General features: G+C 35.9%; 1 protein-coding gene across 1 annotated transcript; it reads left to right on the plus strand.

Moving 5' to 3' along the window:
- The first annotated feature begins 1,939 nt into the window (after positions 1 to 1,939).
- On the plus strand, positions 1,940 to 9,378 carry LOC120270930. The gene is given in 13 exon segments (XM_039278008.1): positions 1,940 to 2,256; positions 3,125 to 3,246; positions 3,457 to 3,901; positions 4,241 to 4,347; positions 4,432 to 5,251; positions 6,051 to 6,479; positions 6,815 to 7,003; positions 7,171 to 7,398; positions 7,758 to 7,982; positions 8,106 to 8,205; positions 8,442 to 8,631; positions 8,737 to 9,019; positions 9,021 to 9,378. Coding segments are annotated over 13 exon segments (3,510 nt in total). The 5' UTR covers positions 1,940 to 2,049; the 3' UTR covers positions 9,186 to 9,378.
- The last annotated feature ends 16,303 nt before the right edge of the window (positions 9,379 to 25,681 follow it).

Here is a 25,681-nt window from a genome sequence, read left to right on the forward strand (position 1 = left end):
CATAAAAATTGATATTGTGAGAAATATAAATAAAATCCCACTAATAAGCCCAATGGTAGTTACATATAAAAAATTGAAATCATGTGCCTAAGTATTAGTTTAGTAATGTATTAATACTGTAAAAAAAACTGTTTATAGTATTATAAAAAAATTATTTATGCACTGCTCCAAATTAAAATATTATTTTTAATATTATATTAAATGTGTTTAATAAGTTTCTCTGTAGGAGGTATTGTATTCATTTTCTCAAAGTTACATGATAAAAAATTTATTAGCTCAGTAATTAAAAGAGTTATCGGAGATCTATTTAACCAGCTAACTCTTCACACGGCAACACTGAATGGTGATGTTATGTAAATATTCTATTTAAGTTTGATATATTTCATGAATGTCTAAAAAAAAATTGAAAGATAAATGTCTTCCAATAATTAATTAAATATTTTTACTAAAATTGAATATGGTCTTATCAGTCTTAAATAACATACGAGATAGTTTCATATTAAAAGGCATTAAATTGGATATGTGTTTTCAGTTAGAGCAAGATAACTTAATACAAAAAACACCATTAACCGTTGTTTCCCCTTGTCTTCTTTGTAGTAATAATAATAATAATAATAATAATAATAATAATAATAATAATAATAATAATCCAATTCCAAAATAGACTTTTTTTTTTAAGTGAACCAGATTTATATATAATCTCATGCCACGGTTCACCTGTAATTATCCTAAGAAATTAGGCAATAGATATCTATATATATATAAAAGGAAAGTCAGCCAAGCAAGTGAGACAAACTTAAATTTTCAAGGACAAGTGATGAATTACAGCAAAATGTTGTGGTTAAAGAGTAATTTATCATGATATATAGATATATAGATATATATATTTAAAAAAAGAGTAATGCTATATAGAACGAACAGATCACACGAAACCAACCACACGAACGATGCTACGTGTGATGATGTGATCTGCTTTTTAAATTAAAAAAATAAATAAAAGAGAACGAGATCACACGTGATCTCTTCTCTCTCTCTCAGTATGATCTCCTCTCTCTCCCGTGATGATCTCTCTCTCTCTAGTATGATCTCTCTCGCTTTGAGTGTGTGCTCCCATCCCGGGAGCTGGGGAGACGATGACTGGGCCACGGGAGCTGGGAGACGTGACGCACGCCGGGAGTGGGGGAGATCGACGACCGCCGGAACCAGACCGAGAGTGGTGGAGATGATGCAAATGGACCTGGATGGGGGCCGGAGCGGTGGAGACGGTGGACCTGGATGGGGCCGGAGCTGGAGATGCAGACTGCGACCGGGATGTGGCCGGAGCTGGGATACAAACCGAGGGCCGGGAGCGGGAGACTGACTCAGGGCAGTGAATCCGGGAGACTGGACGGGGACCGAGAATGGGGGAGACTGACTGGGCATGGTCGGGAGACATGACGGCCCGGGAGTGGGGGAGACTGGACGGCTACCGGAGCGTGGAGACAGCATCTGCAGCCCGGAGCTGAGACCAAGGACAATGCGAGCACACACTCAAACAGAGAGAGAGATCACGTGGATTCGTTCTCTTTTATTTTTTAATTTGTAAAATAGATCACACGTCACCAGCCACATCATTCGTGTGGCTGGTTTCGTGTGATCTGTTCGTTCTATATAGCATTACTCTTAAAAAAAAAAAATTGAAATCCAACCTTCTTAAGATTCTAGTGATAATGTCTAGAACCAACAACATTTACACCAATAGGGGCAATTTGGTCATCAAGAATAAATCCAAGTGCCGAGGACACAGATGTAAATACACCAAACCAAAAGAGCCGTTGTCTAACGGCGCCGTCAAGTAAACACTTTTACACGCTTTCTAAAAAAAAAAATTCAACATTTTTGCAAAAAACCCCCTAAATTTATTTATATAAATAAAGTGCTCTCCTTCGCCATCGCCTTCCGAAATCTCCAAAGAAAAAAAAGAAGCAGAACAAGAATTGGAAACGAAGAAAGCGTGGTTTTCTCTCTTTCTTCATCTCTTTCTCGATTCGATTCGTCTTGGTTGATTCGATGGAGACGATGGAGGGTGGTGGGAACGGCGTGGGAGTGGCGGAGGGCGGCGCTGGTGGTGGGGTTGCGATGGAGTTCCCTGCCGGAGAGTCGTCCGGGAGGGTGCCGAGGAGGATACGGAGACGGTTGATGGAAAGTAAGGGTAGTGGACCATCCAGTGTTGAGGAGATCGAGGCTAAGCTCCGGGAGGCTGATCTCCGGCGTCAGGTAGTGTGGCGTTCTTGTTGAATCTTTAGGGATGGTAGTGCTGGATTTTTTGGGTATTTATGGTTTATTTGGGGGTTGAGATTTGGAGGGGTTTTTTTTGGGAAGGGTTTTGGTATTGTGTTTTGGGTCTTTGGATTTCGAATTGAGGTTTTTTTATTTTGTGAATCGTTGATCTCGGGAATGATATTTCTCTTGTGAATCTTGAAAAACTTTGAACTTTTAAGCTTTTTTTTTTTAAAAAAATGTAATTTGGGTTTTAAATTATTGGTTTATAGTCTTTTTTATCAAGTATTTTTGGTAGAAATTTTCTTTGTTTATTTTTTAATTTAAAACAATTCTTTGATGTTCTGCGGAGTTCTTCTATGATTATGGATGATTGAAATTTCTAAGGTTAGTTACTCTTGTTTTTTTTTTGGCTTAAATTGCTCTAAGAAGTGGTTGTTTTTATCTGCATGCTTGAAAGCTAAGGCTTTGGTAGTTCTTGGTGCACGGCACATTGAAAAGGAAAAATAAGTCATTTATCCGGTCTTTTCTTCTGATTCTTAGTTTACCTTGAATTTTCATTTAACAACTGTAATTTGTTTGTTCTGATGTGTTGGCTTCTTTTGATTTGGGCTGACTTGTTTTTGGTGTTCCTCTCATGTGAGCTTTGATGATTGCTTCTAGTTAATGGCCTTTCTATTACAAGTCTTGTGTTAACTATCTTTTGTTCCACTATTGGATTTGATAAATGTTCCTTTGATGTGTCCCCTGTGTTTTGTTCTTAAACTTCTTTCTTATTCCTCCTGCTTGTAGTGTGGGGGATTGACAAGTTATTAGTGTATAAGATACTTGGAACAGTAAATAATTTAAGATGTTTCTTCTGCAGCAATTTCATGAGTGGCTATCAAGCAAAGCGAGGCAGAAGCCAAGGAGCCCATCATGGTCTTCGCAAGAGGAAGAGCTTGGACAACGTTTGGAGGCAAAGCTTTATGCAGCTGAGCAGAAAAGGTATTTACTTGGCCCATTTGGTGCTGCTTCTTTGGCTGCTACTGATTATCTTTGATGTTTTTACTTAAATTTCGTATGTAAGTATCACATGTAGTCCTCTGTAACTTCGGTTTATCAGAGGTTATAATCCCTGATGAAGTTGATACTGATGCAGTTTCTTGTGGCTTTAATTATTAATAACTGAAGATAGAAAACTCCTTCAAACAACAGGTTGAGTCTTTTGGGAAAAGCGCAAATGCGTTTGGCACGGTTGGATAAACTTCGTCAAGCTGCTAAAACTGGTGTGGAGAAGCGTTTTGAGACGGAGCGGGAAAAGCTGGGCACAAAAGTTGAATCTCGTGTTCAGCAGGCAGAGGAAAACCGCATGCGTCTTCTTAAGGCTCATATGCAAAGACAGGCAGCTGCTCAGGAGAGAAAAGCCAGGTCTGTCTTGCAAAGAATAACTAGAGAAAACAAGTATAAAGAGTGTGTCCGTTCTGCAATTCTCCAGAAACGTGCAGCTGCTGAGAAGAAGCGCTTGGGATTTTTGGAAGCAGAAAAAAGTAGGGTGCATGCTAGAGTAATGCAAGTACACACAGTAGCAAAATCTGTTTGCCATCAAAGGGAAAGTGAGAGAAGAAGATTAAAAGAGCAACTTGAAAATCGTCTTCAGAGGGTATGCCAATTTGTACATATTAACACTTGTATTTCCTCCCTTAAAGGTGTTGTGATTATTGTTTACTGAGAGCGTATATTTTGTTCATTTACATGTGCTTTCTTCATTGTTTTTAATTCTTTAATGCACTGTGTTATGAATGTAACCTGTTTAGGTGGAGTTCTAAGAGTTTGGTAATTGTTTAATAAGTTGAAAATTTCTTTTCCAATAAATTATAGCTTATCCATTTTTAAGTTACATTTTTCACATGTAATAATCATTTTTGAGTTACATTGCACACATGTAATAATGTAATAAGTATTTTATTGATTTATTTTTTATTACTATAATGCTGAACAGGCAAGGCGACAGAGAGCTGAGTATCTGAGACAGAGAGGAAGTTCTCAGAGTTCGCTTTGTATTAATGTGAGCAAACATGGGGAATTTCTTTCACAGAAACTAGCAAGGTAATATCTTTTTTATTGGTATGCCAGGTTGTTATTTATCTTATTGTGGAGAACTTGATTTCTTATATTTTGTGCTATGTCTAGGTGTTGGAGATGCTTTGTCAGATCAAGAAAGACCACCTTTACGTTGGCTAAAGCATATGATGCCCTTGAACTTAATGAGAGTACTTTGAAGGCTATGCCATTTGAACAGCTTGCATTACGAATTGAATCAGCTTCAGCTCTTCAGACAGTTAAATTGTTACTTGAGCGTCTGGAGTGTCGTTTTCTACTGTCTCAAACATCTTCATCTGGTCCAGAAAACATAGATCATCTGCTTAAACGCCTAGCTTCTCCAAACAGAAAGGGGGCTTCTGGTAAAGCCACAAGGACCAGAGTGCCAGCAAAGCAAGTTGGGTCTCGAGAATCTAGAAGTACTCTGGCATCTAGCTTGCCAAGGTATTCTGTGAGGGTAGTATTATGTGCTTACATGATCCTAGGTCATCCAAGTGCTGTTTTTAGTGAACAAGGGGATCGCGAGCATGCACTAATGGAGTCAGCGGCAAAGTTTGTTCGGGAATTTGAATTGCTTATCAAAATCATATTGGATGGCCCTAACAAATCTCTCTCATCAAGGAAATCATCACTAGAAATCATGTCCGATGACGCTGATAACCCTCCAGATACTTCCTCCCGTTTGGCTAGCCAACTGAACTTTAGAAACCAGCTAGTGGCATTCGATGCAGCATGGCGTTCTTATTTGTATTGCTTTGTGGTATGGAAGGTTAAGGATGCAAGGTCACTAGAGGATGATCTCGTCAGAGCAGCTTGCCAACTTGAGCTCTCAATGATTCAAACATGCAAGCTTACTTCAGAGGGCCAGACATGTGAACTTAGTCATGATATGAGGGCTATTCAGATGCAGGTTTAATTTTTCTGCCAATTTTATTTGTTTATTTTCTCTTCTTCTCTTCCATGTGTAAGCATGGTTAGATTATAAAACTTCTTTGAAGAATCATTGGTTGACTTATTTGTCTTGAGTTCTAGATCGCCGTAGACCACTTTGGTTATTTGAATATGTTACCTATATTTTTACATTTTAGTGTTCAACTTTTCAATGTATATTTTTGCCCCGTTTGTTTTGCCATTGAACTTTAACATGGATGCAAGTGGAACTATTGCATTTATTTTTGGGAATGGAGCCAAAACAGGACGGAAGAGACCACAAAAATGTTCGGATAGAAACTATTAGCATTAATTTCATGATAAAGGTTCTTTTCTTCATGAGCTTTTCTGTTTGTGTTCTGTTGCTAAGAGACCTTTGTCATACCAACCATCCTACTTTATAAAATATGGCCTGAAGGCATCACTTATTAGCTATAGTTTTTTGACGTACCATTTGTTTATCCATTGTAGGCCTCTTTGAAAAGGGGAAATTGCATGCGTGACAACCTTTATATTAGTTAAGCTAAGCTCAAGCCCTATGTTGTGCTTATAGTATGAGTTTTTTTTTTTGGGTGCTTGTTCCATTCTTCAGCTAAGTTTGCCTAGTCTTTTATGCTTATTTAGTTGTTTCTTGGGTTTCTGTTTGCTATGCTATTATTACATGTATAAAGTACTATACCATCTTCTTTTGTTTTATCTTTTCGTTGGAAGCAGTAATTTAAAACTATTTTAGGTTACACCAGCTATCATTTTCTTTTGACTATTTACATGAATACCAGGTTGCTAAGGATCAGCAACTGCTGAGGGAGAAAGTACGACACCTGAGTGGTAATGCAGGCATTGAACGAATGGAATATGCTCTAAAAGATACAAGGTCAAAATATTTTGAAGCAAAGGAGAATGGCAGTCCTCCAGCTGCACACATTCCTCATATTTCATCTCCTGTTTCCTCGACAACAACTTCGGAGTCTGCTCCAGGGCAGGGTTCTTTAAAGTCGAGACCAGTGGCTCGTTCCTTGTTCAACGGTAACTCTGTCACCCCTAAAGCTGCTGCAGACACGCCCAGTTTAGATGCAGAATTGAGCTTACCACTGAAGAAACAAACACCCACAGATAATGAAGTTCTTGTGAATGAGATCATTCATGCATCACGTGGAGGTATTGAGGGTTACTCTTATGTGAGTGACAGGGATGAATTGAGCATCAGGGTAAGTTGGTCATTGGCAGTCTACTATGATATATGAATTACATTTTGTAGTTAAATTTCGGAAAGATAGAACACATTTTTTAGCACAAATCTCAGGAAGAAGGTCTATTTGCATGGAGTATCTTATACTGTTTTCCCATGAAGTTGCATTGCCCTTGGTTTGTATGAATATTAATTCAAGGACTGTCATCATCATCAGGCAGGCAGTTATCCAGTGTGATGTTTGTCATGCCTTTGGTTTTATTTACTTTTGCAAGAATTTCTAAGGTTGCTTTTAGTACTGGTATTGAATTCATGTATTTCTGGAATAACTTCTCTCTTATGTCTTAATGACAGGCAAAAGTTAAAGAGACAATGGAGAAGGCATTTTGGGATGGAATTATGGAGGCACTGAATAAAGAAGAACCTGATTATGGTCGGATTGTATCCCTTGTGAAGGAAGTAAGAGATGAGCTATGTGAGATGTCTCCACAGAGTTGGAAGCAAGAGATTTTAGAAAGTATTGATCTTGAAATCCTCTCTCAGGTAATCTGGAATAAATTAAATTGACAGTTTTTATTTGAGAGTTCTTTTGGTGTTGCAGTATATGATTGCATCATCGTATAAATTTTCATTTTCGTCCCACTTTGTACCTGTTTGATATAATGATAGTCATCAAAGAACAAGGTCTAACATCGGTTCTTTTTGTAAAGGTTCTTGAGTCAGGTGTTCAAGACACAGATTATCTAGGAAGGATTCTGGAGTATGCGCTTCGTATGCTGCAGAAGTTGTCTGCTCCAGCGGCTGAAGAGGAGATGAAGAAGACCCATGAGGAATTATTAAGTGAACTAGCAGCTATTCCTCATTCTGGTGGCAAATCAAACAGTTCTTCTATTATTGCCACAGTCAAGGGCCTACGTTTTGTTCTAGATGAGATACAGGTTTCTTTCTTTCCTTCCTCCATCTAGTGGAGGACAGAGGCATATGTGTCTTTGATTGTCCATGTATTTGCTTTCTTTATGTCATTTGCTGAATAGCAGTTAATTGCCAGAATCTCCTGTTTTCATGCTGAAGTGACCTTTTTTTTATTGCTTTATTAGATTTTATCATAGTTTCCAATAAGAACTTCTACTAATTATAAATCTACGATCAAATTTTCCTTGATTTTTTGATGATTTTGTTTTTAATGTGCCCCTTGTAGTTAACAGAATAGCATTTCTCATAATTCTCTCTCTATGTATATGCAGCAGCAGGGCAGCTGCTTTCATTACTACAACTAACTGCATTTTCTTCCTGACAGGTGTTGAAGAAAGAAATTAGCAAAGCACGTATACTCATGATGGAACCAATCATAAAGGGCTCTGCAGGATTGGAGTACTTGCACAAGGCATTTGCAGACCGCTATGGACCACCTGATACTGCAAATGCTCTCCCATTGACAGTTCAGTGGATCACATCAGTAAAGAGCAATCTGGAAGAATGGGAGGAACATAGCAATTCTATTTCTACCCTGTCAACAACCAATGTTGGTTTCTCTCTCATATTGTCATCTTTTTAAAGCATATACCCACCCCTTTATTTGTCGGTATGATGTTTTTGAAGAATCATGTTCTCAGATGATTCTGCTCTTTTGTCGTTCTTTTTGCAGGGTGCTGCCTTCGTTACTACCCTTCGAACAGGTGGCAGCATTCCACTGGTCTCAAAAGAAGGCATGTCCAAGTCTCAACCTTCTGTTGCTGATGCACCTGGTGCGTAGTGGATGATTAATTACAATAGTAACACCTGTTTCAGTTTTATGATTTTGGTCTGGCATATTTAAAAGTTCAGATGTTGCTAGTTATGCGATTTTGGTCTTCTCATCTGTGACAACAATAATTAAATCATTTCTGGGAGCATGGATATCAACTCATAGAGTACATCTGTATCTTTTTACCAGAATCCGTGTGTATTCTTTTCACTGAAGACATTTTACTGGCTTGGGCAGGTGCTGCTGGTGAACACCCTGGTTGCAGTGGAGATAGGATTGATATTTTGTTGAGGCTTGGCTTGCTAAAGCTTGTAAGCAGAATTCAAGGATTGGACCTAGATACATTGCCTGAGACTCTTGAGTTAAACTTAAAGAGACTGAGATCTGTTCAGAGCCAACTTCAAAAGATTATTGTCATTGCGACAAGGTAAAATACTTCCATTTTTTCCCCCTTATTTCAGAAATTTAACAAATGTCATGAAAGGGCAGCAAACTTGACATTGATCTTTATGCCATTTTTCTTGGAGTGCAGCATGTTGGTTCTGAGGCAAGTTCTTGTTAGTGAGAAGGCATCTTCAGACCTCGAAAACATGATCTCCAATTCAGTCAAAAGGCTCTCTGAGCTTCTGGACAATGCCACAGACGCCGGCATTGAGGAGATAATTGATTCAATAGTGGGCTCATCCACAGAAGACCCGAAAATGCAAGGGAGAAGAGAGATGATGGCTAGAATGTTGACGAAGAGTTTGCAGAACAATGACCCTGTCTTCACTAAGGTCTCCAAATCAATCTACCTGGCTGCACGAGGGCTGGTGTTTCGGCGGGACTGGAATGCAAGGGCGTCGACTCGCAGATGCTGTGCTTCGCCGTGTTGGGGCTGCCGGCCTCCTTGATAGATTGTTGGAAGCGGCGGAGGTGTTGGTTGTGGTGGCGTCGGTATCTTCCCGTGTTCATGGACCATGGTACAGAAGCATGGTGTGAAATGTTAGTAATGATAGAAGCAGCTCATTGTATTCATGTGGTAGCTTGTATTTAGTTTGTATATATACTGCTACGTGTGTGCCATTGAAACCTGTCCATAAATTTGGCAGCTTGTATATTCTAAATAATATGCAGTGATTGGGATAAAAAAAAACAATGACCCTAGATAATATATAAATTACCCTTTGATGAAGAGTTTGCAGAACAATGACCCTGTCTTCACTAGAGTGTCCTTAGTTGAAATATAAAATAGTATTGGGATAAAAATATATATATGTACGCACATACAAAGATTTGCATGATAAAAAAAATAATAATAAAAAAAAAATCTAAAGAGAAGTTAATAACCACGATGCCAGGTTTAAAAAAAATAAAAAAAAAAAAATCTAGGGGAGGGGTGAAATAAAAAATACAAAGATTTATATAAAGACGTGTAAAATACAAAATGAAGGCAAAGTGTGTATATATATAATATTTCTTCTTTTATTAAACATTTATAAAAGTAGGAATGAAAGTATGTATATCATATATTATTAACTAAAATCAAGGTTGTCAGACCCGGCCCGAGCAATGACCCGGCTAAGCCCAGGGGTCAGGGGTCAATGGGTTCGACCGGGTCGAACCGAGGTTGAACCGGGGTCAAGCAAATATAATATTAAACCCATAATTATATTATAAAAACCTACACAAATTTGATATTTAAATTGATAAATGACCTTATATACAGTAGAGTTTTCTAATTATGTTATTTATTTTTATATTTTTTTAAATATTTACAAATTTAATATATTAATATATAATTATCGAACTTCTCTAGGTGTTATTTATTTATTTGTTTATTGGTTGATTTTGTTAAAATAAATAAGAAATTTAATTCACTAATTCTTATATCTTAATTGAGTTTTTATTTTGTTTTAAATTTTCTTATATTTTTTATTTAATTATAATACTTTAATTTTATATTTTTATAATAAAATTACACTCATTTATTATTTTATTTTCTTAATAAATTAAATTTTTAGAAAGTATTTACATAACACATTAATATATTTTATTTTTAAATGTTAATTTTTGTTGGTATATTTATGATATATATATTGTAATTCTATTTATTGATTATAAATTATAAATTAATATTAATAAATATACAAGATTTTGTGGTTTCTAATAAGAAAATAATAATAAATTATTAAATATTGTAAAAATTTAACATTATGACTCTAATTGACCCGTCGGTCGGGTCACGGGTTTTTAATACCCGGGTCAATGGGAGATACCCTGGGCCACACGGCGTGCCCCGATTTTTCCGGATTGAACCGTGCACGGGCCGGTCCGAGTCCCGACAACCTTGATTAAAATTGGTTTGTTTTATGCCAACTGCCTCTGCCGAATTGCAACAACCTATGCACCACCTCGTTGCCCCTTCCTCTCCCCAGTCCTAACTTTTTTGTCCGCACCCTGGTTTACTTTTTTGTCTACTTCCCGGTCGTAACCAACCCCCTTCCCCCAATATAAATATGAGGAACTTATTTCTCCATCATTCTCCTCATCATCCTGATGCGCTCTGTCGGAACCCTCACCAAGATCCTTGTTGGAGATTACTTGAAACAAAGAGTAAAGTGGCGAAAAAAAAAAGACTTGAACTGAATGTTTACTTAGTCTAGATCTCAAAGTCTGGATACAAGACCATTTATATTTCTAATAGGGTTACTAATAGTAAAATAGATGGAAATTGAGAGTGGGTAACTTAACATGTGACTGGACCATTAAACAAAATGGAATTGGATGTTGCTTCTCAGCTGTGCCAACTGGGACCACTCCTCTCCTCTGTATCCAGACCATAACAACCCTTCCCTCTTATCAGTTCCTTGTCCTCAAGGAGTGAAAGTAGGGTACTTTTTCTGAACATCGTCGGCCCATTCTCAGGTGGCATCTTTTGATCCTTCGCCATTCCATTGTATTAACCATTGCGTACGAGCCTGATTTCCACGCTTCACAAACCTCTGGTTCATCACTGCCAAAGGATGCTTCTCTTTGCCTCTCATAAATGGGGGTAGAGTGGGAGTTGCTTCGTAAGAATGATGCACTGGTTTAAGCAAAGAAACATGAAACACGTTGTGAATTTTGGATCTTTTCGGCAACTTCAAGCGATATGCTACTGCGCCAATCTTTTCCTTTACCACAAAAGGGTCATAAATACCTTTTATGTAATTTGCTGTGATTTCTCTGAATTGAATGCTGGATATGAGGTTGCAGCTTAAGCAACACAAGATCACCTTTTTTAAACTGTTGTTCAGTCCTTTTTCCATCAACAACTTGTTTCATACGATTTGCTGCTTTGACCAAGTGATGCTTGAGAATTTCAATTGCAGCCTCTCTGCTTCGCATAAAAACATCCACAATGTCGACCTTAGAATCCCTGTGAATATAAGGAATATGTACTAGTGGGGAAACTTCATGTAAGGCATGATATGGGGTTATCTTGATTGCATAATGGTGGGATGTATTGTACCAGTACTTTGCCAAACTTAACCACCTGAACCACTCACTTGGGATTTCACTTGTCATGCACCTCAAATATATCTCCAAGGTTCTATTTGACCACCTCACTTTGGCCGTTAGTCTAAGGATGATATGTTGTGGATAAATGCAATGACACTCCTTGTAACTTGAAGAACTCCTGCCAGAAATTGCTGGTGAAGATGGTATCTCGATCAGAAATGATGACTCTTGGCAGCCCGTGCAGCTTGTATACATTGTCCAGAAAAGGTCACAACTACATCTTTAGTAGTATAAGGGTGAGACAACCCCACAAAGTGCACAAACTTTGTCAATCTATCAACCATTACCATTATCATAGTCCTTCCAGCAGATTTGGGTAGACCTTCTATGAAGTCCATGGTAATGTCAATAAAAATTCCTGCAGGAGGAGGTAAGGGTTGAAATTTCCTTGGTGTTGCTACATTCTCATATTTATTATGTTGGCAAGTCAAACATTTTCTGATATAATCTCTAACAGTTCCCCATAATCCCTTCCAATAATATATAGAAGCAATCCTTCTCACAATGGTTGCTACTCCTGAGTGTCCACCCATAGCTCTAAAATTTGGGTAGACCTTCTATGAAGTCCATGGTAATGTCAGTAAAAATTCCTGCAGGAGGAGGCAAGGGTTGCAATTTCCCTGGTGTTGCTACATTCTCATATTTATTATGTTGGCAAGTCAAACATTTTCTGATATAATCTCTAACAGTTCCCCATAATCCCTTCCAATAAAATATAGAAGCGATCCTTCTCACAGTGGCTGGTACTCCTGAGTGTCCACCCATAGCTGAATTATGATAGAGCTCTAAAATTTTACACTTAAGAGATTCTAAATCTGCAACCACCAACTTGCCCTTCCTTCTTAACTCTTCATTGTACCAAATGACCTTGGGATGTGTAGTGGGGTCTTTACTTAATTCTGCAATCAACTTCCTCAGCACTGCATCTTCTTACCAATAGGACTTAATATCCACTAGCAGCTGGTCAGGGATAATATGTCCCATAATTGTATAAACTGTCACGTCTTCATTCTTGGATAATGCATTTGCTACTCCGTTCTCAGCCCCTTTCTTGTATCATATTTCAAAGTCAAGGTGTTACATCTTGATCAACCAGGCTTGTTGAATTGGAGTAGTAAATTTCTGCTCAATTAGATACCTTAAACTCATATGATCTGTCCTGATGATGAAATGCTCACCCATCAAGTAATGCTCCCAATGCTTGACATTGAAGAGAATTGCTAACAGTTCCTTTTCATAAGTTGATAAAGTTAATTTGCTATCTGCCAAGGCCTTGCTAATAAAAGCTATTGGGTGCCCATCTTGCATAAGCACTGTGCCTATACCACCCCTTGACGCATCAATCTCCACAATAAATGTTTTGGAAAAATCTGGTAGACTAAGGACTGGCTCAGAGATCATCTTTTGTTTTAATTGTTCAAATGTTGTCTGTGACTCCTGTAACCAATTGAAATTGCCCTTTTTAAGTAGATTGTTGAGTGGTCTTAAAATCTTGCTGTAGCTTTGCACAAACCTTCTCTAGTAACCAGTCAACCCCAGGAATCCCTTTAACTACTTCACATTAGTTGGCACTGACCACTCCCTTACAGTTTCAATTTTCCTTGGATCTGTTTGGACATTTTCTACAGAGATAATATGTCCTAAATACTCCACATTGCACAATCGAAACTAGCATTTGGTGGCTTTTGCAAACAACTGATGCTATCTCATTAACATTAATACTTCCTATAAATGTTGCAGGTGCTTTTCTTTACTTTTACTATATAGTAATATATCATCAGAGAAGACTAACGCTAATTTTCTCATTAGTCGGCTGAAGATGTTGTTCATTAAAGCTTGAAAGGTGGATGGCACGTTTGTTAAACCAAAGGGCATAACCACAAACTCATAGTGCCCCTCATGAGTCTTGAATGCAGTCTTTTGGAATATCTTCCTCCAATATCCTGATTTGCCAATAACTAGATCTAAGATCTATTTTGGAGAATATTACGGCGCCCCCCAATTCCTCTAATAACTCTTCCATCAAGGGAATTGGAAATTTGTATTGAATGGTCATCTTGTTCAATCCTTTATAGCAAGGTTGTCAGACCCGGACCGGCCCGGCTGGTTCAACCGAAAAAACCGGGAATCGGTCATGTGGCCGGCCCGGGTATACCCCATCGAACCGGGTATTAAAAAACCCGGTGTTAACCCGGTAACCCGGGTGGTTCAACCGGGAATCGGTTGACCCGGCCGGGTCAATCGGGTCATAATGTTTAAAATTTTTTACAATATTTAATAATTTATTATTATTATTTTTTTTACCTTGCTCTATAGCCCACACACAACCTCCATGAGCTATCGTTTTATTTTTTTACTAACACAACTGGACTAGCAAAAGGGGTTGAACTCCATCTAATGACTCCAGCATGCATCATGTCTGAGATTAAAGCTTTAATTGCATTTTTTTGAATTGCAGCATATCTTTATGGCCTGGAGCTAATAGGTTGGGCACCTGCCTTCAGAATAATTTTATGATCATACTCTTGGTGTGGGGGAAGGCCTTTGGGTTGTGTAAAAATATTTTCAAACTGTTCTAGCACTTTCTCCAATTCTGCCCAATCACCTCTTTCAATTAGCTCTTGATGTTTAGAATTCATTCCCACATCCTGTAATTTTGTAACAGAAGTTTTTTGACAGCCTTCTATTTCCTTAATATTGAGGACATAAATAACTCGACATTGATTCCCTAGACTGCCTAACAGGGAGTGTTGCTTCCCATTTTAATGTGATCTGCATAGTCAAGTGTACAAAATTCCAACTAATTGTGCCTAAAGTTTTAAGCCACTAAATATCCAAGAAGATGTCATAACTCTCAATGGGTAACAAAAACATTTCTACTTGGAACTATTGTTGATTCATACTTCAAATGAACTCTGGACAAGTTGTGGTACACCTTATTTCTTGGCCATTTGCAATCTCTACCTAGATACCAAGGACTTCAATAATTTTGTAGCCCAACTGCCTTGTTACTCTCTCATTGAGGAAGTTGTGTGTACTTCCTGAGTCCACTAGAATGCACAGTTTAGTTCTGCCACAATTTCCCATGATTAACATGGTTTTATTGTTCCCAGAACCACACCATACCTTTATGGAAATCTGACCAACTGGAATTGCTTTAACTTCTGCTTCAGTAACTGCCTTTTCCAGTTCTCCTTCTTCTTCATCCAGATCATCTAACACTTCCTTGATCTGCATCATATATACTTGCTTCTTTTTACATTTGTGTCCAGGAAAATACTTTTCGTCTCACCAGTAGCATAAATTCTTAGCTTGTTTATCATCCATTTCTCTACTAAACACATTCCTGGGTCTCTTGACGAATTGATTATTCCTTTAGGAATTCCAATTAGGCTTCTGTTGCATGCTCGACCTTTAGCTTCCCAGTGGAGCAGTTAGGGGCTTATTGTAAGAATCGGTTGAAGGAATATATGAGGATTTGGATAAAGGCCTAGGCTTATTCTGTAAAGCCGCAACCGTGACTTCTTGTAGATGTGCCAATGCATAGGCTTCAGACAAGGTGGTAGGCTTCAGCATTCGAATGGGCATATGTATCGCATCCTGTAATCCCGAAAAAAAAAACTCATGGATTGAGATTCAGATATGCCGCCTTTGGGTACAAACCATGAAATGCATCTAGATACACCTGTAGGCTTCCCTCTTGCCTTAGATTTCTTAATTTGGCGAAGGGATCATCGTAAGCATGGGTGCCAAACCTTGCACTTAGAGACTTCACATACCCTTCCCAGTTTGCATAAGCCCCCACATCCCTACAATTTGACAAAGCCTTAGTGCCATTGAATAGCCCTCCCTTCCAAATGGAGAGTCGCTAGTTTCACCCTGTTGTCCAGACTGATGCCTCCCACTTCAAAGAAGTATTCAGCTCTGAGCAGCCAACCTTCTAGATCTTCACCATGGAATCTTGGAAACTCTAACTTCGCAAAACTACCCCATGGAACCATAACTCTCGCTCCAGGGTTCTTTTCCATTTCTTCCCGATTATAAGCTCCATCGTTGCCCGCACTTCTTGCACCCCCAGATCATCACTTCGATAACCTATCCCGGCAATCAACGTCTTCAATTCCATCACCATTTCCTGTAATCTCGCTTCTTGACAATGCTCAGACTCGATTACTAAAGCGGCCAAAGCTTTCCTTAAATTCTGGGACTGGGTTTCCATTCCTGAAGTGGTGAAAAAAAAAACAGGCTTGAACCAAACGTTTACTTAGCATAGATGCCAAAGTTTGGATACAAAACCATTTATACTACTAATAGGATTACTAACGATGGAGGTTGGGAGTGGGTAACTTAATATGTGACTGGACCATTAAATAAAATGGAATTGGATGTCGCTTCTCAGCTGTGCCAACTGGGACCACTCCTCTCCTTTGTATCCATCCAGACTAGGGATGGCAATGGGGTGGGGCGGGGCGGGGCATGCCTCTACCATCCCCACCCCGCATGGTAATAAGCGGGGCATCACGGCGAGGGTGGGGGCAGGGTGGGCACTATTCCCATCCCGCTTTTTTTGTTTTTTTCGTTAATCTCCCGCCTTGCTTATAGTTATAAATAAGTATTTAAAAATTCTTAAAAAAACATTTATAAAAATATGATTTATTTTATAAAACATATATTTTTAAAAGACAACTCATAAGAAATTTATTGAAAAATTTTATAAAAATTCATTTACCCTATACATTATATAATATTTATAATAAATTAAATTATTATCGGGCCGGGGCGGGGCGGGGCAAGCAAATACCAAACGCCCGCCCGCTCAAAATCGGGGATCGGGGCGGATCGAAGCGGGAACTTCGGGGCGGATCGGGTTTTGCCATCCCTAATCCAGACCATAACACATTCCTTTAACACAAAAAAGACCTAGACACAATGAACCTTACCTTCCTCTGCCGCTGTGCCCTCCTCGCCGTTTTACCTTTTCCTCCTCGTTTCACATCCAAAATATCCATCAAATCACACCTTTCTCCTCTTCCTCCTCCTCCAGTGACCTCCATCCCTTCTCCACCTGGTGGCGTTATATGGATCAAAGAGCTAGCAAGAAGTGGTTTCCACGGCCTCGTTATTTCCTATTACCTTTTGCCATGGGTGTGGCTTTGATGGCCGTGATGGATAATGAGACTGTTTCTTGCATGGAACAGTCTTATATTGTAGTGCCTCCAACCTTAGAGCGTATAGGCTCTAAGCTTAGTCGTTGGGATATCACGAAGAGGGAAACCATTATTGAGAGTGGTGCCCTAACTGCGAGATCTAAGATATTTAGTAACAAGATCATTAAAGCTCTTAATAAAAGTCTACATATGAAGAAATCTACGACATCTTCTACTTCTCATTTGACTGATATGGAATGGAAAATAGTTGTGATATATACAGAGGAGGGTGTTAATACTATATGTGTGAGAGACTGCCTTCATAGTGACAGATTAGATCCAGACAGACAGATGGGCCCACATGCCCTTAACACAATCTAGTACAGTAGCCGCGAAATTCATCCTTTCTTAGGGTATCGAACATCTGACCTACTCTTTGTCTCGCTGTTAAGGCTAACGTCTCTCACCAATTGCTAATTTTCTACCTCCGCATCCGACTTTCATTTTGGGTCACCACCCTTCTTTCCACCATCTAGAGGCTGGAATACCTAACATAACAATAATAGCTGAATTGTAAGCTGAGCTGATACAAATCTATTATCAATGAAAATGAAAGTCAGTCTGAAAGCAAGAAAGGCCAAGCACTGAAGCAGATGTGAAAGCCAGAAGCAGATCAATTGGTGAGAGGCGCTCCCCTTAAAAGCGAGACGAAGAGTAGCTCGTGGGTTCGATCCCCAAAAGGGATGAATTTCGTGGCTACTGAACAATACCTGGATTGTGTTGAGAGGGACGTGGGTCTGTCTGTCTGTCAGTCTGTCTGTCTGTCTGTTTGTCTGGATCTGAGGAGGATAGTCTCTCATAATGTGCATTGCTGATGGGACAATTTTCATTTATACAAGCCTGCTGCAAAATTACCCTGAAGATTTCATTGTTTCGATCATCGCCCATGAGGTGAGTTTTTTTTTTCTTTATTAAAGTTTTTGTTTTATTGATCTGGGGTTTTTCAATTATTATGCAGATTAACATGTAATAGCAAGACATTCTGCAGAGGGCTATAGTCAATATTTATGCAAGTTAGCCATAAGTTTGGCTTTTCTACCGGCCATGTATGCTGCCCAATGTTTGTAATACCTGTTGGTATTGATGTATTGATTACCCATTTGATGATACTGTCCTCCATTATGTATTCTTTTGTAGCCTTTGTAGTCTTTTTTTTTTTAATGTAACTTGGTTTTTAAATTATGGAATTCTAGTCTTTTTATTTTTATTTTTATTTTTATTTTTATTTTTTTATTGAAGTATTTTATGAGTTTTGGGGAAAGTTTTAACGGCAATGGATGTGCTTTGAAGTTCTTGTTATCTAGTTCTCACTTCTTATTTTGTTTTGAAATTCTTTTTTTTTTAATTTCCTTTTTGAATTTTTAATGTGGTAGAATTTTTCTCTGTTTATTTTTTAATTGAAAGCAATTCTTTGATGTTCTGCAGACTTATTCTATGATTATTTTCCTGCTTCTCGAGGATGATTGAAATTTTTAAGGTTAGTTGCTCTTCTTGTTATTATTATATTTTTTTTTATTATTTCATTTTGGATTGGCTTAAGAGCTCATGGTTGTTCTCATTCATTAGATGTTTCTTAGTGATTTTTTTCCTTTACTTTTCTGCTTTGTTTTATTCAAGTCAACTTACATGCGTTCTTTTTGTGCATATTACTGAACTTTAAATAGTGAACAATTTCAGTAAAAAAATATTCCTCTAAGAAGTGGTTTCTTTTATACGTATGCTTGAAAGCTAAGGCTTTGGTAGTTCTTGATGCATGGCACATTGAAAAAAAAAACTCATTTATCCAGTGTTTTCTTCTGATTCTTAGTTTACATTGAATTTTTATTTAACAATTGTAATTTGTTTGTTCTGATGTGTTGGCTTATTTTAATTTGGGCTGACTTATTTTTGGTGTTCCCTTTCTTGCGAGCTTTGATGATTGCTTCTAGTTAATGGGCTTTCTATTACAAGTCTTGTGTTTGTTCATGATTGTTCTCATTCATTAGATGTTTCTTGAAGATTTTTTTCCTTAACTTTTCTACTTTGTTTTATTTGAGTTAATTTAAAATGTTTTGGCAGGATGGAAGAAGAGGCCGATTATATTGGCCTCATGCTTATGGTTTTTGCAGGATACTCACCACAGTGTTTTGTCGAGGTGTTGGACGCATTAGCGCCAAAGAGCGAAAAGACAGGGTTCTAAAGGAGTTGATGGATAGGTTGGTGTCGACTCATCCTTCACACGAGGAAAGAGTGTGGCTGCTATCTCAGCCATTTGTGATGGACGCAGCCTTGGCTTTGTCAGAGGATAATTTTGGTTGTTTCTGATGAGTTGTGTTATACACAGGACACAACTTTATTTTTTTGGGTTTTACAAATCAACTCTATCCAAATGTCTATTTTGGTTCATGAATCTAGAAGAGTGTAACTATGATTTTTGCACTAAACAAAAACTTTAGTCCTTCACTTGACATGGTTGATGGAGTAACTAGTTCGATGTGCCACAAAAAGACCAAAGTGAATATTCTTGTTTGGTTCAAGAATCATTAAAAGCAAACAATATTAACACTATTCTAGATTTAGTAGGAAATAGATTGGCATCCCACTTTAATTTAAGGTGAAAGTTTACAATTGATCCTTAAACCATATCCAAATGTTCATTTTGGTTTTTGAACTCGAAACAGTGTAGCTTTGGTCTATGAATTACATGAAAATATTTATTTTAGTTCTTTTGTCTGATGCCGATGACAATGTAATAATATCAATATGTCATAGAAAGACCAAAGTGATCATACTTGTTTAGTTCAACGATGACATTAAACACATTTATGCCATTGAAAGGACATATTGGGTATATTTGTGTAGTCCAAGGATCAAAGTGAACACATTTGTGTGGTTTGGCAACCAAAGTCATATTTCTTTGGGGTTAAAAATGAAAATGGACATTTGTGTATGGTTTGACGATTGATTGTGACCTTTCACCTTAACTTAAGAAAGGAATGGCTCTTGGTAAACATAATCTAATAGTTTGGAGATGTGGCATCATGAGATTTGAAAACCAAGATCATGGTTTTAATAAAAATGGCTGGAAAGATACATACATATAAGAATACAGTTCGAAAGTATATTTGAACATTTAAAGTTCAATTTTGCTTCTTTTCAACAGGGAACACACTTAAAACTAGTGGGATATATCAATGCACAAAATATAAAGAGTCATAAATATAGACCCTTTATCATAAGTTGTAGTGTAATGTTTACATTATTTGAAATGGATACTTTACCATAAGCGACACTTTAATATTAAAATTATCTGAATAACATTTGGAAACCTAAACTAGAGATCACTTCCCTAGATGTTTTACTAAGGTAGTAAGGTTAAAGTTTTAATATTTGGAGAACTAACTGGTAGACAAAGATCTTCTTTTTAGTTTCTCTAGTCACCTTATAATTATTTATAATATGATAAATTTCTTGATTAATTGATTCCTCTGTACCATCATGTGAATTTCCCACATGATATTTCTTAATTAACAAACATAACATCTAGACCAAATTCATCATTGTAGATGGCGTTATAATAAAAACTAATGATTACAAAGTTCTAATAAGGAGAGAGATAACAAGTCATCAGGTAGCTGAAATCTTGCCATTCATACTTAAATCTTTCCCAATTCTAAATTACACTCCAGGTATACACATTAGGGCTTAAACAAGACTTCAAAGTTGATGGCATAAAGCACAACTAAGGATCATGAAAGCGTTTCCAAATCTAACTAATAAGGAGACCATATATCTATAATATGCATAATCATACTCATGAAAAAAATGCAGCCAAAACAAAGATTAGTGAACGTTGTATTCGATTATGATAAATAAGTTACCAAGTATAAAAGATGAAACAGAAGCATGTATTCTTATCATGAACAATTCAGTTTTTCACAAGGTCAATCTCTACTACATAGGGACAAATGTAGTGAAATTGCTCATTGGTAAGGATGCTTACAAATCAAATCAAATGGTAAGTGAATTAAATATCAACTTTCCCGAATCATTATAAGGGTGCCTATAACAACCATATGCCTGCATAGTATTAAAAAAAATAAATAAATAAGAAACGTATCCAATACATTATGAGAGGATCAATGTTATCAATCAGGAGCTCCAGTGTCCAACTTTGTTCAAAGCTCCCTTTCTTGAGCAACTGAAAATGGATATGCCAAATCGCACCATATAGTTATCATATTAATAGCATTCAAATACAACATATGTTTTCGTCACTATTACACTAATAGTTATGATAATTTAATATGTGTCATAATTAAATGATCACTAGTATTAATAGTGTCAAAATTCTTTTATGTCCACTGTTTGTCAATAAATATATATGAGATTTGTGTCATCATGTATTTTTTTTTTTATGATAATGGTTTTGTCATAAAAAATTCAAACCATTTAGTGCCAACTAATATTATTACAAAGATTAAATTTCTTAACTATATTATTTAGGGGTGAGCAAAAAATTAAGATCCGATGATCTGATCCAATATCCGACTTTTTTCACCCGAATTTTAAGGGTACCTGATTCGAAAAAAGGATCGTGTACCAATCCTAATTTTCAAGATGAAAGCCGGATTTATTATTTTTGTTATTTTCTTTATATAGAATAATATAAGATTTTAATCATCTTTATAAGTTATAAGTTTGTTATATTTATTTTTTTTATATATTGTTATTATATTAAAAACTTTCATATGACACATAAAACTTAAATTTAGATCCTGATATCTGATATCCGTTTTAAACTATGTACCCAACATTTGGTTTCAGCAAGTTGAATACTGTTTGCTTGTTTGCTGAAAAACCAGGTATCTAATCAGATTTTCATGAAAGGATCACCTATCACCCCTAGTTATTATTGTCTATTTAATGTCTATCATAATTATGCATCATATTTTTTGTGTCAATAGTTTTGGATACAAAAAAAAATTCAAACATACTCTTTGTTTCTTGCCAATTTAAACCATTTTTAGGTTTAAGAGAAAAAAAATACAAGCACATGTTCTGTCCTTTACATGTCTTTTTAAATAGTCATGAAAAATAGGAATAAGCTTAATATCATTAGATTAGTTGAGACTTATGAAACAATATATTTTTATGATTTTAGTTGACATAATTGAAAAATAAAATAAAATAAAGCCGAACAATAAATTGTTTGAATACATCCAGCTAAAAAACATAGGATTTGAAGATGACTATTAGGCTATAAACGAAATAAAAAATGGATAAACTTTTTCATTAAAAAGTTCAGAATATATTTAATTCAATCATGAGCTATGAATATGACTTAAGTAATTAATTTATAATATAAATAAATAAACAAAACTTATTATAGGAAATAGTTGGTGAACTAACTGCCGTAACTTATTAGTAATTTGTCTAATTGATATTTTCTACCAGCCCTTGATCTACAACTTATGCCCAGCTAAAACACACCTTACCAACGGCTTTATCTTCCCTGAGTTTTTGCAAATAAACCTCTGTAAATTGCCCCAAGTTATATATATAATTACATATTAATTATAAATTTATAATGCCATTTTTAATTCATAATCATAATTCATTTTTTTATTTTGAAATACTTCAATATTTTTAATGATAACATTCAGAAAGCACAGAACCAAAGGGGAACAACTTCATCGCAAGCAAGTAAAGGAAAAGGAAAACGAAAATTGATCTCTAAAGTTGAGGCAATACACGAAATGAATGTCACAATTAAGGAAGGGTTTGCAAAAATGTATCCGACTCATTCATTAGAATTTGCAAAAGACCTAATTAATGAGTGCATGAAACTAAAAGCATATGGCTATTCTGGTCGTGAGGTCAATAAGGCATATGACTGGTTGATGGCTGATGAAAGTAGAGCTATATCTTTCTTAGCGAAAGATGAGGAGCTTAGAAAGTTTTGGGCAGAAGAATTTTTTTGAATCAAATTACACTGAAACAGACTGGTTTTGAAGGTCTAATTAGGTTGTGATTCATCAGTTAAACTTATGATCGAATCTTTATTTATTTATTTTTTCAGTCAGTATAAATTGTATTCAATACAAAATAGTGCGATATTATGACATTTAATTAAAATAATCACAAAAAAACATAAAATATTTATCTATGCACACTAGAGCTAGAATTGCCATCTGTGCGACGCATGCTACTCAGAGGAGGTAATTGAATACTACGAGTTTGCATTTTTTGAAAATATTGTAGAATCGCCTCATTATCAATAGTTGCAAAAACCTCATTCTCAATATAGACAATCATGCTATCGTTCATCCACTCGTCTCCCATTTTGTTGTGCAAGTCGTTGTTATTAAAATTTGTATTAATGTTCTTCTCGCTTGATTTAGAGTCCAATGGTACTTTAGGAGTATTTGATGACTCTTCACTCCTTGGTCATTTGATCAAAAATTTGTCCATGATCTATAAATAAATAAGTAAAAAAAACCTTTAATTATAGACTATAAAAAATAACAAGCAAAATATTAAAGGTGCTAACATTACATTACCAACTAGTCAACTACGAAGATCATTAGAAGAATCAAGCACACAAAATTGTTTGAGCATGGTAGTTCTAACATTAATGCATCTAAATGATTTAATTTGTCTTATGAAACCAATTTTGTTACATCATTGAATCCAATTTTATTATGTGTTAATGAATATTTATGATTATGAAACCTTTGGTATAGCAAGTCTTATTGAAAGTTTGAAACATATTTAGTCATGCATTTTACTATATAGATTTAACACTAAATATTATTTACTTATACATTTATACATTATGATACATATTAATATTTGATATTTGATATTTTCAACATTTTAACTCATCAAGGCATTTAATCAAACACATTGTAGGCATATTTATAAAAATGAAGTTTATCATTCATATTATATTTATTTCACCCATAAATTTAATACATTAATTCTCTCATTTTCAATAAGAAGTAATACTTGATCATTGATTGTATGATTCAATAATTAAAAAAATAAATACTAAAATGTACATACTCAGTGAAAAGTAGAGAGGATGCAGTGTAGAAGCAGCCAGGTTGAAGAAGCAGCAAAGCTGGAATTTTGAATATTTTGAAACCTGGAAATAGATTTTGATTAAAGGGTAAAACTGACCTTTCAAATGTTTAAATGTTGGTTAGTTTGAGAGGGAAAGGATGAACGGCTGAGATTAATTTCATCAAGATGATTGGTTTAAGTTCGAGGCAACCTTAAGAGTCAAGATTAGTTTTCCAATGAACGACCAGGATGAGATCATCAAATGGATGCACATTAGTTCGAGGGCAATATTAGTTGGTTTGGTTTAACCGTAATGCAATCGACTCATGCCTTAATGCACCAGCTTTCATTTCGAATGCCAAGTTTCACGTAAATTATAAAAGCATAGTCTTTCAAACTTGGGCTGGGTTTTTCCTTTGAATATCTCATCTTCCATGAATTATCCCGACTTGTACAAATGTTTTCGAGGTCGAGTTTGAATACAAAAGTTCTTCCTCATGGTTTTTTAGTATCTATGTAGTGATTATCAAGGCGGATAAGGGGACTCAAGGGCCGGGCATGAGTCAAGGGGTTGATTTGCATGGTTCTATAACTTCTATGTTTCTCGCCAAAACACTTGCCGGTGCAGCCGTCAAGCCCTCGCCAGCCCCTTGGTTCCGTCCCTGAAAGACCATGATGATGTATCCATTTTACCTATGTTGCTTCTTTTGGATTTGCTTTGAAGTATATGTAATATTTATCTAGTGTGTATTTGGGACTCAAATTATTTGAGAACCTATTTGAAACATTTATCAAAACAATGCAATGTTTGAGTATTTTATATTATGTTACTACCATGAACATGCCAGATTCATTTGTCATTAGAAATTGGAACCATAGGCAAAACCTAAACCAATTTCTTGAATGGCAAATTTTTTATTTTGGTAACATTTTTTAAATTTTTCTTATTGTGTATTCAAAATAAAAAATTTATAAATTTTGAATAATACATTTAATAGTTAATTAAAATTAAAGTAACATAATCAATATTACATTTTATAATAAATTAAAAAAAAATGTATTAATAAAGTTAATATTAGTAATAATTAACACAAAGTTATAATCATTTAAATAATATCAATTAACATAAATAAAAAAATTAGCATGCAATAGATTTTGGGAGGTAATCTCACATTCAGTGCTTACATCCATCTAATCCATTAAACCAAACACATTTTTTCAAATTCCAGGTTTACATATTCGTCCAACCAAACACAAAACTTGCATATACATCATCTCCCATTACAGACAACCAAACATCATATTTAACTGTACAGAATTTTAAAATCCAAGTATTTACAGTTATATTATAATTACAAATCCACCGCATTTACAGTTGAATCCAACCAAACAACACCTTAATGAGTTTTCTTTTCCTCTCCTTTTTCTTTTTTTTTATCTCTCTCTTGATTTTGCTGTTCCAATATCTGGAATTTAAAATTTAAAATTATGATTTTAAAATTTTGAATTATTTAATCCTTACCTCTAATCCCATTACACATCTTTTTCAAATATTTTATATTTTATTGTTTTTATTATTTATTTTATCATTATCCAATCAAATTTTATTTGAAACTTAAAAAAAAAAAAGTCTAAATATGGATCATTATCAGAAATAATAATTGAAATTTTATTTAAAAA

Source organism: Dioscorea cayenensis, chromosome 10 (assembly GCF_009730915.1).
Source record: "Dioscorea cayenensis subsp. rotundata cultivar TDr96_F1 chromosome 10, TDr96_F1_v2_PseudoChromosome.rev07_lg8_w22 25.fasta, whole genome shotgun sequence".
NCBI classification, from domain to species: Eukaryota; Viridiplantae; Streptophyta; class Magnoliopsida; order Dioscoreales; family Dioscoreaceae; genus Dioscorea; species Dioscorea cayenensis.